The 15,504-nt window shown below is 46.2% G+C and overlaps 1 protein-coding gene across 1 annotated transcript; it reads right to left on the bottom strand.

Moving 5' to 3' along the window:
- Positions 1–208: 208 nt before the first annotated feature.
- On the bottom strand, positions 209–3,711 carry DPPA3 (developmental pluripotency associated 3). The gene is made up of 4 exons (XM_051851027.3): positions 3,456–3,711; positions 1,505–1,716; positions 1,257–1,295; positions 209–747 (listed from the first exon to the last, which is right to left on the bottom strand). Exons 1-4 carry the CDS (start codon positions 3,535–3,537, stop codon positions 634–636), a joined length of 447 nt encoding a protein of 148 aa, XP_051706987.3. The 5' UTR covers positions 3,538–3,711; the 3' UTR covers positions 209–633.
- Between the last annotated feature and the right edge of the window lie 11,793 nt (positions 3,712–15,504).

Raw genomic sequence — 15,504 nt, 5'->3', positions numbered from 1 at the left:
AGCCCAGCTCATTGCTACATCATTTGGGGAGTGAACCAGCTGATGGAAGACCTCTCTCTGTCTCTCCTTTCTCTAACTCTCTCAAATGTTTTTTAAAAAGTCATTGCTTGTACACAGCAAGAATCATGAGCAAGATTTTTTAAAAACCCAAATAGGTCAATTTTAATTAGTTCTTCTATGTACACGTTTATCTACTACTGAAAATTGAAACAGCACGAAATTTCCTTTTATTGCAATTCAAACATTTGAAAACCAGAACATCTAATTATCTGTCCTAATTATGCTCTAGACAAAACATCCAATGTTTTCTTTACATTCCTTCCCACAAGTCACTTTGCACAGCTCTTGGTGCTGAGTTTCATCTCACTGCCTTTAGTCTTCTGAAACATGGGAATACATGGAACTTATTGGTTTCTCTGAGTCAAACCAGAAAGACAAAAAAACTAAATGATATTGAAAGTCATTCAACTACATTCAAACTACAGATTCCATATAAATCACTGGTACCAAGGTAGGAAGAGAAAGAATTACAACTAATATCACAGGTCATCAAAATTATTGGTATACAAGTTTCTTAGCATAGTGTTCTACTGTATAAAATTACTAGCAAGAACAGTAAAATAGAGATTATGCTTAAATTGACTCTTTGTCGTAATCCATTCCTATTCTAGCATTCTCCGATGGATCCCATCCATGAGCTAGGCAGTAACTGCAGCAACATCTGAATGGCTCACTTCTTGATTCACTCTAAAAAATAAAAATAAAAAATAAACAGATTAATTGGGATACTGAACCTCAAAGAAATGTAACAGGGGCCAACTTTCTGGTGCAAGTTAAGCTACCACCTGTGACAACAGCAGCCCCCATGGGTGCCGGCTCAAATCCAGGCTGCTCCACTTCTGATGCAGTGGCATGCCAATGAGCCTGGGAAAGAAATGGATGACCGCCCGAGCACTCGGGTCCCTGTCACCCACATGGGACACCCAGATGGAGTTCCAGGCTCCTGGCTTTGGCCTGGCCCAGCATGAGCAGTTGCAGCCATTTGGGGACTGAACCAGCAGAAGAAGAGCTATCTCCCCTGTGCTCTCTGTAACTCCGCCTTTCAAGTAAATAAGCCTTAAACAAGAACAAACATGACTGTTTTCCAGGGTTCCCGCCAGTTCAGGAAATTCAACTCCCCCTTTTTTCTTCCCTCAAACAAAAGGAAACCAGATACCCACCCACACTTTTAGCAAAAAAAAAAAAAAACTATTTACCTTAACTTCGTTAGGATCATCTCTGCTTTGTTTTTTAACCTTCACGGGGGAAAAAAAAAATAAGGACGATTAAAAACTAGCAAGAAAAAGACTCATTTCCACATCTACCCGGAGCAAGTGAGGACTGTAAACAGCACCAGGTTCCGTCCAGGACCAGCGGCTGCTGTTCACCACTCCCTGCACCTGTACCCCTGGGAGGGCACAGATGCTGGCTACCCAGCAGCCCCATGCACACCACAGGAACCCACCTGTGAATACTGGTACGTTAGGAGGAATCTCAGTTTGGCCAGTCGCTCTCTCCGCTCAGATAATATTGTCCTTACGCCTCTCCTCCTCTGGGGCCTCTGGAATACCATCTTGACAACTCTGTCAGACTGTCGAGGTGGCACTTCCGGTGCAGGGGAAGTTTTTGTGGCAGAAGGGTTGAGCGTCAATTTGCTGAGGTTCTTTGTTAACATTTCTGGGACAGAGAATGAGATTGTGGAAACAGAAAGTTAATGTCCGGCATCATCCAGAAGTGCTCCACCCTCAGACTAGGTCTCCTTGTCTGCATATGAATAATGACCTACATGGGAGGGGTCTCCAGCAGAGGAGCACAGGAAAAATATCTAGTCACTGGTCTTCAAAGCCAATTAAGAAACTAAATCAATCTGAGAGCCGGCACAGGGAACATGGCAATAATCCTCTGATCACTAGCAAGCAAAGAGACTCATATTCAGCAGTTTCTCCTAGAATCCTTAGCCTTAAGCTAAATAGCAAAGTTAACATGGCTGTTATCTCTCCAGTTAGACCTAACAGTTACCCAGCTCCTACATGCTATCAGATCTCTACTCCCACCCAGCATTTTGGGAAATCAACCAGCCATTCCTGCCTCTTCTCATCTGAACTATTTATAACCTATCCATACTCAATCTCATACAACAAGGCGGCTACCATCTTCATATGTGAAAATATTATGGAGGTTGAGATGGATTCAACTCCTTGGGTCTTGTGCACATGGAATCTCTCCTTTCAGAAACTTCAAGTACCGAAGCCCACTCAAAAGAGTGAGGATATTGTTTAAGTAATCTCTTCAATTTTTTCCCTACTCGAATATACCAACCAGGATTCTTATCTCAAGAGACATGGGATTTGTACTTAAAAAGCCCTTGCCTCTACTGCCGTTCTATGGTCTTTTTTTTTTTATTTGTTGAACTCTTCATTGGAACATTAAACCCTTGAGTACAAAGTAAATTAAAAATGTTATCTCAAAAATAACAAAATATTAAGGGAAAAAAAAATTCAAGGGCTGCAGACAGCATGGGGCTCACGTATCGAAGGTCCTACTTCCTAACTGCTCTGTGGGTGGGTGGGGGTATTGGCTCTAGGGCAACTACCACCAACCAGCCTACCACCCAGGTAGCCATTAGCGTAAGATTTCAGGAGAGGTGGATGCACCTCCCTGGCCAAGTCTGAGAATGGTTGCTACCAAGAAATGAAAAATGTGGTCTGCTACAGGAAGATCCCAAGATGAGACCCAACCGGCAGTATTCCCACTCAAAAGAAAAATAAAACAGCTCTCCAGGCTGCCTTCTACTACTTAGATTGTAGAGAACAACCACTGGTTCTGATAAATCCACTCCATCCTTCCATTTCCCCTTAAAAACCATTTTCTGGTTTATTAAAAATCCTGTAGATTTGGCTGTAAAGCCAAATCCTGAGTATATTGGTGAAAGAGTATGAAAAACTTCTAAGTTGAAGTCTAAGTTTCTTCTATGTGCCTCTTTCTTGTCCCTGACACAGGACAGTACTTCAGAGTGCATGGAAAAATGGAATTAAAAGGTCAGTTAATCTTCATGCAAAAACATTTTGAAATTCACGCACTGTTTCACCATACATATTTTCCATGAGCTTTTTAAAGTACCCGAATATGTTCTTGTTAGGGGAAACAGTGACCCACTGAGGCTCCTGATTGCCTCTACCAAAAACCGAACTTAAAGTCAGACTAATATTACTAAGCATAGTGAAAAAATAATGCAGTCTCACTGCTGGCCGCCCCACCCCGCTTTCTCTTCCACAGTTCTCCCACTGGAATTACCAAGTGTCCTGACCCCCCTCTCGTTTGAGACTTAACTCTTGAAAAGACAGATTAAATGAGAAATGAAGGCAGGCTTCAACTTCCCAAACCCCCTGCACCCAAGAAAGGCACACGTAGCCTACCTGAATCCTGAGAATTTTTTCCCATGGAAATCCAAAAAGATTCTGCAGACAAGGTTGGGTCAGGCTTTTCTGGTGAGCCCATAGCAGTCTGGCGACAGCTCCTCGGTGTTTGGCTCTCAGGTAAAGGAGTGCTGGGCGCTCTAGTTACTCCAAGGTAGCCCGAAGAGAACTAGAGAGACAGAAAGCGCAGCCTCCGACAGAGAGGTGAAGTGAGCCACCTAAAAAAAAGTAAGGTCTGGTTTCCTTTTAAACTCTTGATAAGCCAATCTTCCAGGCTATTTTAATGTTAATGATGCAATGATTAAAGGATCAAATGATTAAAGGTGAGTGGGTGTAGCCTGGACCAACAGGATAACTCTCCATCTGCTCTGCATTAAAATAATCATATCCTCTGAAATCTGCTGGAAAATTTATAAGACCTCTCTCTCTGTGCTTGTGTCTCCCAAAAGTTGCCTTAAATATCAGGTTTTTTTTTTTTTCCTCCTCAAACTCTACTACTGGAGATCACTACAGGTTTGGGAACTGGGTTTAAATATGGTAGAGCAGTGAGGAGAGTGGCAGTTTTCCCCCAATTGCTGATTAAATCCCAATTAAGTGAACTGAGAAAGTTTTCAAGTTTTCCTTGCCCGACTCATCTTAAACTCTGGAGCGGTATCCCTTATCTGCAGCAAAGGGAAGGCAGAGGGAAGCAAACAAGTATCTGTTATACACACTTCAATGGCTAGATTCTTCTAGACGTTAATTTTTGACCTGTAATTTGTTTCCTAGGCTATACATTTAATCTACTAACATTTCTGAACAAGTGAAATTAGCTTTATAAATTGCTACCACCTTCACACCAAAAAAGCTCTTGTTTTGAGTTCTAGCAAAGCGCGCCAGCATTAAGCACTGATGGCCTGCAGCAGGCAGGGCGAGTCCCCAGCAGCCCCTCTCAACTTCCCTCGCAGTGTGCACCCTTTCCCCATTACTCCTTTAGCTGAAGACTGAAAAAATACCGAGACGATCTCGCTTGGTTTTTGGTAAAAGACAAAAATTGATGCTATAAGAACTGTTTTTGTTGGAGATGGAGATCGTAGGCACACATCATGTCACAACAATTTATTGAGATGGTTCTCACACGGTCTCCAGACAAGCAGGCAGAGTCGACACCACCTGGTTTACCGGCTTGCGAAGCAAATTCTCAAGCCCCACCCCAGGCCCATTACATCAAAGTCTGCACTCAGCTTTCCGACAAGCCCTCCAGGTGAAGCTCCTGAGGCGTGAGAAAGCGGAAGCAGCTCTGCTTTACGGCAGATCAACTTTTTAAGACTGCGATTCCGCACGGCTGTTCTTGCTAGAACTTCCCTCAGGTACAGGAGGGCGTAGGTAACCCAGGACCCCCGAGCTTCCTCCCAGTCTCCCACGTGCGTGCAGGGGCCCAAGGACTTGAGTCATCCTTCGCTGCCTTTCCAAGCGCATTATCCAGGAGATGGGTCAGAAATAGAGCAGCTGGGACTCAAACCGGCACCCGTATGGGATGCTGGCATAGCAGGTTGTGGCTTTACCCACTATGCCATGACCCTCACCCCAGCATGTTTTTTCTTTATATGAGATGGGACAAAAAGCCAAACAAAATGCAACAACTTGAAAGATTATAATAGAACATCTCAAGGAAATTATCACTAATTTCTTCAGAGATGAGGAATCCTTCAATAATTTTGAAATAAATATTATGTTATTTTTAAGAAATAGCGGCCAGCTTTGTTTCGTAAAGGGTTAAGTCGCCTGTCTACAATGCTGGTATCCCACATGGGCTGCTTTACTTCCTATCCAGCTCCCAGCTAATGCTCTTGGGAAAGCAGCAAAGGATGGTCCACATGGGAGACCAGAAGAGGCTCCAAGCTTCTGACTTTGGCCTGGGTGAAACCCAGCCATTGTGGTCATTTGGGGAGTGATGGAAGATATTCCTCTCCCTTTCTCTCTGTAACTCTGCCTTTCAAATAAATAAAAATTTTTTAAGGCACTGGGAGATAGCAGTTCCTAGGAAGAGGAGTAAGAAGTTAGGAGAGAGCAGCAAGGAAACTGTCCCGACTCATTCCAGAGCCTGAGTTCTTTCCAATGAGGGGCTTCTTTACAGATACCAAGAGCTGTTAATGTTTCAAAGGAATAGTGTTATTTATTATATGCAAGAAAAGGAGAAACCGGCCGGCGCCACGGCTCAATAGGCTAATCCTCCACCTAGCGGCGCCGGCACACCGGGTTCTAGTCCCGGTCGGGGCACCGGATTCTGTCCCGGTTGCCCCTCTTCCAGGCCAGCCCTCTGCTGTGGCCCAGGAGTGCAGTGGAGGATGGCCCAAGTGCTTGGGCCCTGCACCCCATGGGAGACCAGGAGAAGCACCTGGCTCCTGCCTTTGGATCAGCGTGGTGCGCTGGCCGCAGCGCGCCAGCCGTGGTGGCCATTGGAGGGTGAACCAACGGCAAAAGGAAGACCTTTCTCTCTATCTCTCTCTCTCACTGTCCACTCTGCCTGTCAAAAAAAAAGGAGAAACCAATTTATCAAACAACTCAGTTTGTTATAAGTCAATTAACATCACAACTATAAACCTCTGCCAGAGTGTCCATTCCACAGAACACTGGAGCGACACAGCAGAGAATTTCAGAAAGTTCATAGAAATTAAAAGATAACTACATGTTGGTACAAAAAAGTTTTTGAAATCCATTCCTATAAGGGGTCTTCTAAAAGTTCATGCAAGTTGTGTGTTAGGAAATAACATGGATTTCAAAAAAATTTTTTTGCAGCAAAATCTTTTTCTTTTCCATGAAATTCCAGTGTGTCTAGCTAATATCAATTTCTTGGATGCTACGTGATTTACTGTTTACTGCCTGGATGGTTTCTACTTGTTCCTTCGTGTTTTCATTCCCCTCAATGGAAGACAAAGTGGGACAGCTGGAAGAAGCTGGAATGTTGAGCAAAATTTAAAAAAAAAGAAAAAAACTTTTTTTTTTTTTAAAGATTTGATTTTATTTATTTGAGAGAGAGATATAGAGAAAGGTCTTCCGTTGTTTCACTCCCCAAATGGCCACAATGGCTAGCCGAAGCCAGGAGCCTCTTCCTGGTCTGCCATGCAGGTGCAGGGGCCCAAGCACCTGGGCCATCCTCCATTGCTTTCCCAGGCCACAGCAGAGAACTGGACTGGAAGAGGAGCAACCGGGACTAGAACCAGCGCCCATATGGGATGCCAGCGCCACAGGCAGAGGATTAACCTACTGCGCCACAGTGCCAGCCCCAAGAAAAAAACTTTAAGAAACTGCAAATTCAAGTTAAACTTTTTCTAAAAAAGGGGAAGATTCCCACTAATCTTTTTTGCCCTAGAACAGAACATGTTAGGCCCAGCTCACAAATCCAGAGTGTTTTTAGGAAGCCTAAGAGGTGTAACTAGAAGACAGATTCTTACATTTTCCAACATAATTGTGGAGGGTGTGATTTTTGAAGGGATAGAATTAGAATCTTTTCACTCTCAATCTCCATACTGACCCACCTTTCAGTATTTCTTTCAGTCAATGAATGGTTCATTCACTTTAAAATGGGCTGGAAGATGGGTTTATTTGGTAGGCTAAAAGGGGGTAGGAATGAATGTCTAGGCCAGCTCCACCTTCCATTTATTGGAAATCTGCTCAAATTGGGCTGAAGATTTTTTCAGATAAACCTGCAGCAATTTTGGAGCCCTTAAGGGCAACTTTCCACCAGACAAGGGTGGGGCAATCAAGCCCTCAGGCAATGTAAGCCCTCGAAATCATTTGGTCTTACCCTCCCTGCCAAGGCAACCACAGGCAGGACTTGCAATCAGCAAATCATAGCGGCTAATTTTTAAGTTGATCATTTTGAATAGCCTGTGAATGATGTCATAAATACCCAAAGGACCCTGAGCAGAAAAAATGTTTCCCTAGATCTGAGAAAAGCTTCAAGCTAGACCTCCATGGACCTGCCACCACAGTTTAGCTCAACCTTGACTCTCAAAATTCCAAGTTGCCCAAGGAAGAAAAGTCCTAGACAGACACAGATAAACCAGATAACTGTGTTAATAACAAGGGTTTGGGGACTTGGTAGTCCTTGTAGAGGAATATAATAAGTGAACTTCCTCAATCCAGAAGAGGGAACAGCATGGGTTCCTCCAGTGGCAAAGCAAGTGGGCAAAGAGAAAAAGGATTGAGGGTGAAAATGCTCTCAGGACACTTGGAGTCCTGAGTCATTTTTGGAGTCACAGTCCAAATCCACTGGGGTGGACTGGGAACAGGCATCAAGGCACAGTGGCTTAAGCCTCTGCATAAGACTCCTTCATCTCACATCAAAGAGCTTGTCTGGAACCTTGGTTCCTCTGTATTCGACCCAGGCTCCTGAAAAGCACCTGGGAAGCAGCAGATGATGATGGCCCAGGAACTTGGATCCCCGCCACCCATGTGGGAGACTTGGATGGAGCTCCTGGCACTTGGTTTCAGTCTGGCCAACCCTGGCTGTTGGCAGGCATTTGGGAAGTGAGCCAGCATAAGATCTCTCTGCGTCTCTGTCTCTCTTTGCCATTCAGCCTTTCAAAAAAATCTTAAAAAAAAAAAAAAAAAAAATCTGTGCGGGCCGGGACAAAGCCTACACAGGAATTACATCAGGTTTTTGCTATCAATAAATGCCAGAAGTAGAAGAAACAAAATACACTTATACTGCAATACATTACAAACTTCAGTTGAATTCAGAGATCATCTTAAAAATTCTCAGCAATCTGTGAAGTTGGCTTTCTAGCTAAATAGACCTTCCAGGCTTGTTAAACCATGAAAGTACTTTTCATATTCTAATCTGTCTCAGGAAGGTAAATTGATACTGATTCTACTTTCTCTCTTATCAGCTGACTCCACCTTTTGTCTGCAGGAACCTTGAGAGCTCAGATATTGAGACGAGTCACAGGCAAAATGAGATTTACCCTCAAGGAGCATGCATTCTGGTTGAGACTGCAAGAAATCGTGGATCCCAAATATATGCTCAGGTAGTGTAAAGCCTGACAGGAGGAGAGGAGGCTGCTGTGGTTTTGGTTTTTATTATGCGAAAGGCAGAGCAACAGAGAGAGGAAAACACAGATACACTCAGATATTCCATCTGTTGGTTCACTCCCCAAATGCCTGCAACAGACAGTGGGAAGTCAAGAGCTTGGAACTCCAACTTGATCTACATAGGTTGTAGGGTCTAGGCCATTGTGCCATCTTCCGCTGCTTTCTCAGAACCATTAGCGGGAAAGTGGAGCACCCTGGACATCACTTGGCACCCGCATATGAAGAGCTGGAGTCCCAAGGGGCAGCTTAACTCGCTGACCAGAACACCAGCCCCAGGCTGTTGCTTTGGAATTCTTCCCCAGACATACAGCAAAGGGAACTGTTTGTGCTGCCTCTGCTGTTTGCTGACCCAGGCTGGTGGGGTGGTGGCACTGGTGGCCTGGATCCCTCCAAGGTACCCTGCGTCTGGACAGCCTTTGCCCTCACTCTCACTCTTGACATTGTGCTGTTTGAGCAGAAGGTCTCCAGCCAGCTGGATTCCTGCAGTCAAAGCCGCGGGGGCAGGGTGCAGTCAGGTAGCCAGATGTCCCTTGAGCAGACACTACCTTTGCACCTTTGCTTGCTGCAGCTTTCTCCACCGCCTTTGGTGGTCCTGCCTTGGTTCTTGAAATTCAATGGGAAATCAGTACTCCTGGAGGCAGGATCCTCTCTCTCTATTATCAATTATTTAGTAGTTTAGTGGAAGACATTTGTTGACAACCTTAAAGTATGACAGCCTGCTAAGGAGGAGAGTGCTGGACAGGGTTAGTGGTTCTGATGGGATGAGGAAGTATGGGTGGTTGGTTTCCCCAAATTTGCAATTTTTTAAAAAGATTTATTTATTTATTTGAAGTCAGAGTTACACAGAGAGGGGCCGGCGTTGTGGCACAGCGGGTTAACGCCCTGGCCCCTGGCTTGAAGTGCTGGCATCCCATATGGGTGCTGGTTCTAGTCCCAGCTGCTCCTCTTCCCATCCAGCTCTCTGCTATGACCTGGGAAAGCAGTAGAAGATGGCCCAAGTCCTTGGAAGCCTGTACCCACGTGGGAGACCTGGAAGAAGCTCCTGGCTCCTGGCTTCGGATCGGCGCAACTCTGGCCGTTGCGGCCATCTGGGGAGTGAACCATCTGACGGAAGACCTCTCTCTCTCTCTCTGCCTCTCCTCTCTCTGTGTAACTCTGACTTTCAAATAAATAAATAAAATCTTAAAAAAAAAAAAAAAGTTACGCTGATCCAAAGCCAGGAGCCAGGAGCTTCTTCCGGGTCTCCCACGTGGGTACAGGGCTCCAAGGACTTGGGCCATCTTCTGCTTTCCAAGGCCATAGCAGAGAGCTGAATAGGAAGTGGAGCAGCCCGGTCCTGAAGTGGCACCCATATGGGATGCTGGTGCTTCAGGCCAGGGCATTAACCTGCTGTGTCACAATGCCAGCCCCTCTATGTGTGTGTATGTGTGTGTGTGTGTGTGTGTGTGTGTCTTAAGATTTTATTTATTTATTTGAGAGGCAGAGTTACAGACAGAGAGGGAGAGACAGAGAGAGGTCTTCCATCCACTGGTTCTCTCCCCAAATGGCCACAAAAGCTGGAGCTGGACTGATCCAAAGCCAGGAGCTTCTTTTGGATCTCCCACGTGGGAACAGGAGCCCACGCATTTGGGCCATCTTCTGCTGCTTTCCCAGGCCAAAAGCATAGAGCTGGATTGAAAGAGAAGCAGCAAGGACACAAGTTGGTGCCCATATGGGACACCAGTGCTATAGGCTACAGCTGAACCTGCTGTGCCATGGTGTTAGCCCTCCTTGAATGCTTTTCTAACTTCAGTTAGGGTTTATTTCTTTTTATTTATTAGCCCCAAAGAAAAGTACCAGGTCTCATGGAATGCAAATGTAGAAATATAGTATTGGGGCCAGCACTGTGGAACACAGGTTAAAACCTGAAATGCCAGCAACAGCCAAGGTTGTGCCAGCCTGAAGTCAGGAGCCAGGAAATGCGTCTGGGTCTTCCACTTGTGGGGCAGAGACTAAGTACTTGGACCCTCATCTGCTACATCCCAGGTGCATTAGCAGGAAGCTGGATTGGAAGCAGAAGTGGGACTCCATTCCAAGCACCCTGCCACGAAAGGCACCCCAGGCTAAAGCCCAACCTGCTTTGCCACAGCGCACACCCCTGCAGCAGTCCTCCTACAACCTGCTTTGCCACAGTGCACACCCTGCAGCAGTCCTCATACAACCTGCTATGCCACAGTGCACACCCTGCAGCAGTCCTCATACAACCTGCTATGCCACAGTGCACACCCTGCAGCAGTCCTCCTACAACCTGCTTTGCCACAGTGCACACCCTGCAGCAGTCCTCCTACAACCTGCTATGCCACAGTGCACACCCTGCAGCAGTCCTCCTACAACCTGCTATGCCACAGCGCACACCCTGCAGCAGTCCTCATACAACCTGCTACGCCACAGTGCACACCCTGCAGCAGTCCTCATACAAAGGACCTTCAGAAAAGTTCATGGAAAACATGTTTTATGGAAAAACTATGCATGAATTTTAAGGTCTTCTTGCACCAAAATAAACTTACCTTTTAATTCTGTTTTCCATGAATTGTTGAAGTACCCTCATAAAAACCTTTATGTGCTTCTTTCTTTTCTTTCTTCTTTTTTTTTTTTTAAGATTTATTTGGAAGTCAGAGTTACAGAGAGAGAGAAAGAGAGAGAGAGAGAGACACAGAGAGAGAGAGGTCCTCCATCCGCTGGTTCACTCCCCAGGTGGCTGCAATGGCCAAAGCTGGACCCATCCAAAGCCAGGAGCCAGGAGCTTCTTCAGGGTCTCCCGCACAGGTGCAGGGGCCCAAGGACTTGGCCATCTTCCACTGTTTTCTTCCACCGCAGGTGGCGGCTTTACCAGCTATGTCACAGTGCTGGACCCTGGAAGTTTTATTACATATATTTTACTAGGATGAAAGAAATTTTTACAAAAATAAGATGAAAAAAAGAAAAAGAAACAACAACCATGTGGGACCATACTTTTACGTCTGCCTTACATTGAGGAAACTGAGGCACAGAGGTTAAGTAACTGGCACAAAGTCAATGTGGGGGGGAAATGGCGCGCCCCTCAGATCCAAGCCGTCCATCTGTAGAGTTGCTGCTCTTGGCCATTCTTCAGGTCTTCAGTTGAGTGTTACTTACATCTTGGCTGCTGCAAACAACTGCCCCTCCAAATCGCTTTTCTCTTATATTTTGTTCTTTCTGTGAACTTTGTCCTGGAACCATTATTTTCCTCACACTTGCACCAGATGCCCTAAAACCTTTGAAGCTAATGATCCTCCTGAAAAGGCAAGCAGGGTTATGAGTATGTTTTCTCTGGAGAGCACATAGATAACTCTCCTTACCTCTTTCTAAGTTTCCATGACTCATAGCAGATAACGACCCCCTGCTTGGAGTTTCCTGGACAATCTCATCTCATGCAATCAGGCCCCCATCTCATTTCCAAGTCCCTGGGACCGTCTCCACTATCAAAGAGCTAATTCAGACTCACCTGGCTCATCATTGTCATGCCCCAAACTCACTCCACTTCCCAGGTTTTCTACCTCTATGACTGGACCTATCTATCTCTGCCCAAAGGGCTAACTGCCCTACAAGAGTGTTTCTCTTCAGATTCAAATGTTCAGTCTCCAATTTCAGTTAGTGCCCTGCATACACACAGGACCACTGCCACAGCCACCATATTTCCAGTCTGAACCACAAAACAGTCTCCTGGCTGACAACACTGGGTTATTTTTCCCCCTGCAATCCGTTTGCTCACATGTAGGGCCATGTGTGTCTTGCATAAAGGCAATAGAGAGGGAGGCTGGCGCCATGGCTCCGGTTCCGGTTCTAAACCTGGCTGCTCCACTTCTAAACCTGGCTGCTCCCACTTCCAATCCAGCTCCCTGCTAACACACCTGGGAAAGCAGCAGAGATGGCCCAACTCTGGTCCCACATTCCCAGGTGGGAGACCTGGAAGAAGCTCCTGGCTCCTGTCTTCAGCCTGGCCCAGTCCTGCTGTTGTGGCCATTTGGGAGGTGAACTAGCAGATGGAAGATTCTGTGTGTATGTGTGTGTGTGTGTGTGTCTGTGTGTGTGTCTCCTTTTCTCTTTCTATAACTCTGCCTTTCAAATAAATAAATAACTCATAAAAATTCAATAATAAAAGCAATAGAGTAAGTTGGGGCTCAGGTCAGTCTGGACCCTGGCAGAGGGTGCTATAAGAGAACATGTGTCTAATTCAGCTAACCAGAGAGAGCGCCTTTTTTAAAAAGAATGCACAAAGTCCACTCTGCGCTAGCTCCCAGGTCCTGGCCACGTGAGGGGCAGGATGATACCAGGCTTGCTTCAAACTCTGCAAAGGGCCTCCGGGAATGCATCAAGTCCTGATTTCCCTCTGGCTTACAATGCCTTTTATCATCAGCCCCTCTACTTATTTATTTATTTTAATTTTATCTAAGAGGCAGAGACATTGGGACTGGTTCACTCCCAAAATGACTGCAAGAGCCAGGGCTGGGCCAGGCCAAAGCCAGGAGCCTGGAGCTCTGTCCCGATCTCCCACATAGGTAGCTGGGATCCAAGTACTTAGGCCTTCTGAAGTGCGTTAGCCGGAAGCTGGATTAGAAGCCTGGAGTAGCCAGGCCTCGGGTCACCACTGTGATTCGTCATCCCAAGCAGCTGCGCCACTACACTCCCTGTGTTCACTTCTTTCACTTCTCTCAACCTCACTGCAGGTCCTGTGCACCTCTGTGCCCTACCTGAGCTCAACATCTCTGCCTCCTACCTCTTCCCTTCCCCAGCTCCGAAGACACAGTTAGCTTTCTTTTACTGAGGGTGTTTCAAGCTGAACATGCTACCTTTATTATGTCACTTAATTCTGACAACCCTGTGGGACCATACTTTTACGTTTGCTTTACAGAGGAGGAAACTGAGGCACAGAGGTTAAGTAACCGGCACGAAGTCAATGGGGGGGGGTGGCGCGCCCCTCAGATCCAAGCCATCTGTAGAGTTGCTGCTCTTGGCCATTCTTCAGGTCTTCAGTTGAATGTTACTTGTTCCAGGAAGCAGCCCTGATTTTGCATTTTTGGTAAGATGCCTTTCACTTGCTGCCTAAGAATCCTGCATTCACCTTATCTTCAAGGTTGCTCATTTGCTTATCAGTCTTCTTCCTTAATGTAAACTCCTTGAGCTACAGGACAGTGTCCTCAGGGCAAGGCAGTTAAGAGCCCTCCTTGGGCTTGTGTTCAAGTCCCACCTCTGCTCCTGATCCAGCTTCTTAGGAATGCACACCCTGGGAGGCAGCACATGATGGCTCAATTATGTGGGTCCCTGTCACCCACATGGGAGACCAGAATGTAGTTCTTAGCTCCTGGCTTTGCTCTGGCCCAGCCTGGGCTGCTGCAGGCACTTGGAGAATGAACCAGTGGGTGTCTCTATGTGTGTCTGTCTGTTTACCTTTTGAATAAAAGAAAACAAATAAATAAAAAAAAATTTTTAAAGAGGAAGAATGGCTTCTGTTGTTAAAGAGCTACACTAGCTACTTGGAATTTTAAGGCTCAAGGAATGCAGAGAATTTGGTAGCTCAGTGTGTTGGGAGAAAGGGGAATTTTGGGCGATGAATTCTTCTCTCCAGATGACATGTTTCTGCAAGTGGCTGAGTGGGTTTGACTGGGACTGCTGTGGGCTCTTGCAGTGGTTGTGGGAAGGATTCTTTCCATGAATGCACTTCTGTTAATAATGATCTCCTCTAAAGAGAAAGATTATGGTAATGAATAGTTTGAAATGATGTCATAGATAGAATTAGAAAAATGTTGAATTTCCCAATTATTGTTTCTTCAGAGGTATAACTTTGTCTTTTTTGTTGTTGTTGTTGTTTTAATGTTTTGCACACCCAAGAACTTTGGTCCTTTCTTTTCTCTCTTTTTTTAAGATTTTATTTATTTATTTGACAGGTAGAGTTACAGTGAGAGAGAGACAGAGAGAAAGGTCTTCCTTCCTTCTGTTGGTTCACTCCCCAAATGGCTGCAATGGCCAGAGCTGTGCGGATCTGAAGCCAGGAGCCAGGTGCTTCTTCCTGGTCTCCCATTCCGGTGTAGGGGCCCAAGCACTTGGACCATCCTCTACTTCTTTCTCAGGCCAAAGCAGAGAGCTGGACTGGAAGATCAGCAACTGGGACTAGGACTGGTGCCCATAAGGGATGCCAGCACTGCAGGCGGGGGATTAACCTAGTGCGCCATGGTGCCGGCCCATCTCTCTCTCTCTCTCTTTTTTTTTTTTTAAGATTTATTTATTTAAGAGATAGAGTTCCAGACAGAGAGAGGGAGAGACAGAGAGAAAGGTCTTCCATCCTCTGGTTCACTCCCCAGGAAGCCACAATGGCCGGAGCTGCGCTGAAACGAAGCCAGGAGCCAGGAGCTTCTTCTAGGTTGCCCATGCAGGTGCAGGGGCCCAAGCACTTGGGTCCTCTTCTGCTGGCATCGCCAGTGGAGGATTAATCTACTATGCCACAGCACTGGCCCCAGCTTTGCCTTTTTTTTTTTTTTTTTAAGATTTATGTATTTATTTATTTGTAAAGCAGAGCAACAGAGAGAAAGACAAGAGAAGAGTGAGGTCTTCCATCTACTAGTTCACTCTCTTAAACGTCCACAACACTCAGGGCTAGGTAAGCCTGAAGCCAGGAGCCAGGAACTCCATTCCAGTCTCCCATATGGGTGGCAGGAACCCAAGTACTTGGGCCATCTTCCACCATCCCCCAGATGCCTTACCAGGAAGCTGGATCAGAAGCTGAGTAGCAGGGCTGGCGCCGTGGCGCACTAGGTTAATCCTCCCGCCTGCGGCACTGGCATCCCAGATGGGCGCCAGGTTCTGGTCCTGGTTGCTCCTCTTCCAGTCCAGCTCTGTGCTGTGGCCTGGGAAAGCAGTGGAGGATGGCCCAAGTGCTTGGGCCCCTGCGACCGCATGGGAGACCAGGAAGAGGCTCTGG

The sequence above is a fragment of the Oryctolagus cuniculus genome, chromosome 9 (genome assembly GCF_051225735.1).
Source record: "Oryctolagus cuniculus isolate XC-2025 breed Fujian yellow rabbit chromosome 9, ASM5122573v1, whole genome shotgun sequence".
Taxonomy (NCBI): domain Eukaryota; kingdom Metazoa; phylum Chordata; class Mammalia; order Lagomorpha; family Leporidae; genus Oryctolagus; species Oryctolagus cuniculus.
This window is presented reverse-complemented; position numbering and strand designations above follow the sequence as displayed.

Bases quoted from the DNA above. Each gene is read 5' to 3' on its own strand.
- DPPA3 (XM_051851027.3), bottom strand. From the start codon at position 3,537: ATGGGCTCACCAGAAAAGCCTGACCCAACCTTGTCTGCAGAATCTTTT. The intron at 1,717-3,455 runs GTAGGCTACGTG...TCTCTGTCCCAG, and splicing joins AAAAAATTCTCAGGATTCAG to AAATGTTAACAAAGAACCTC. The intron at 748-1,256 runs GTAAATAGTTTT...TTTATTTTTTAG, and splicing joins ATGATCCTAACGAAGTTAAG to AGTGAATCAAGAAGTGAGCC.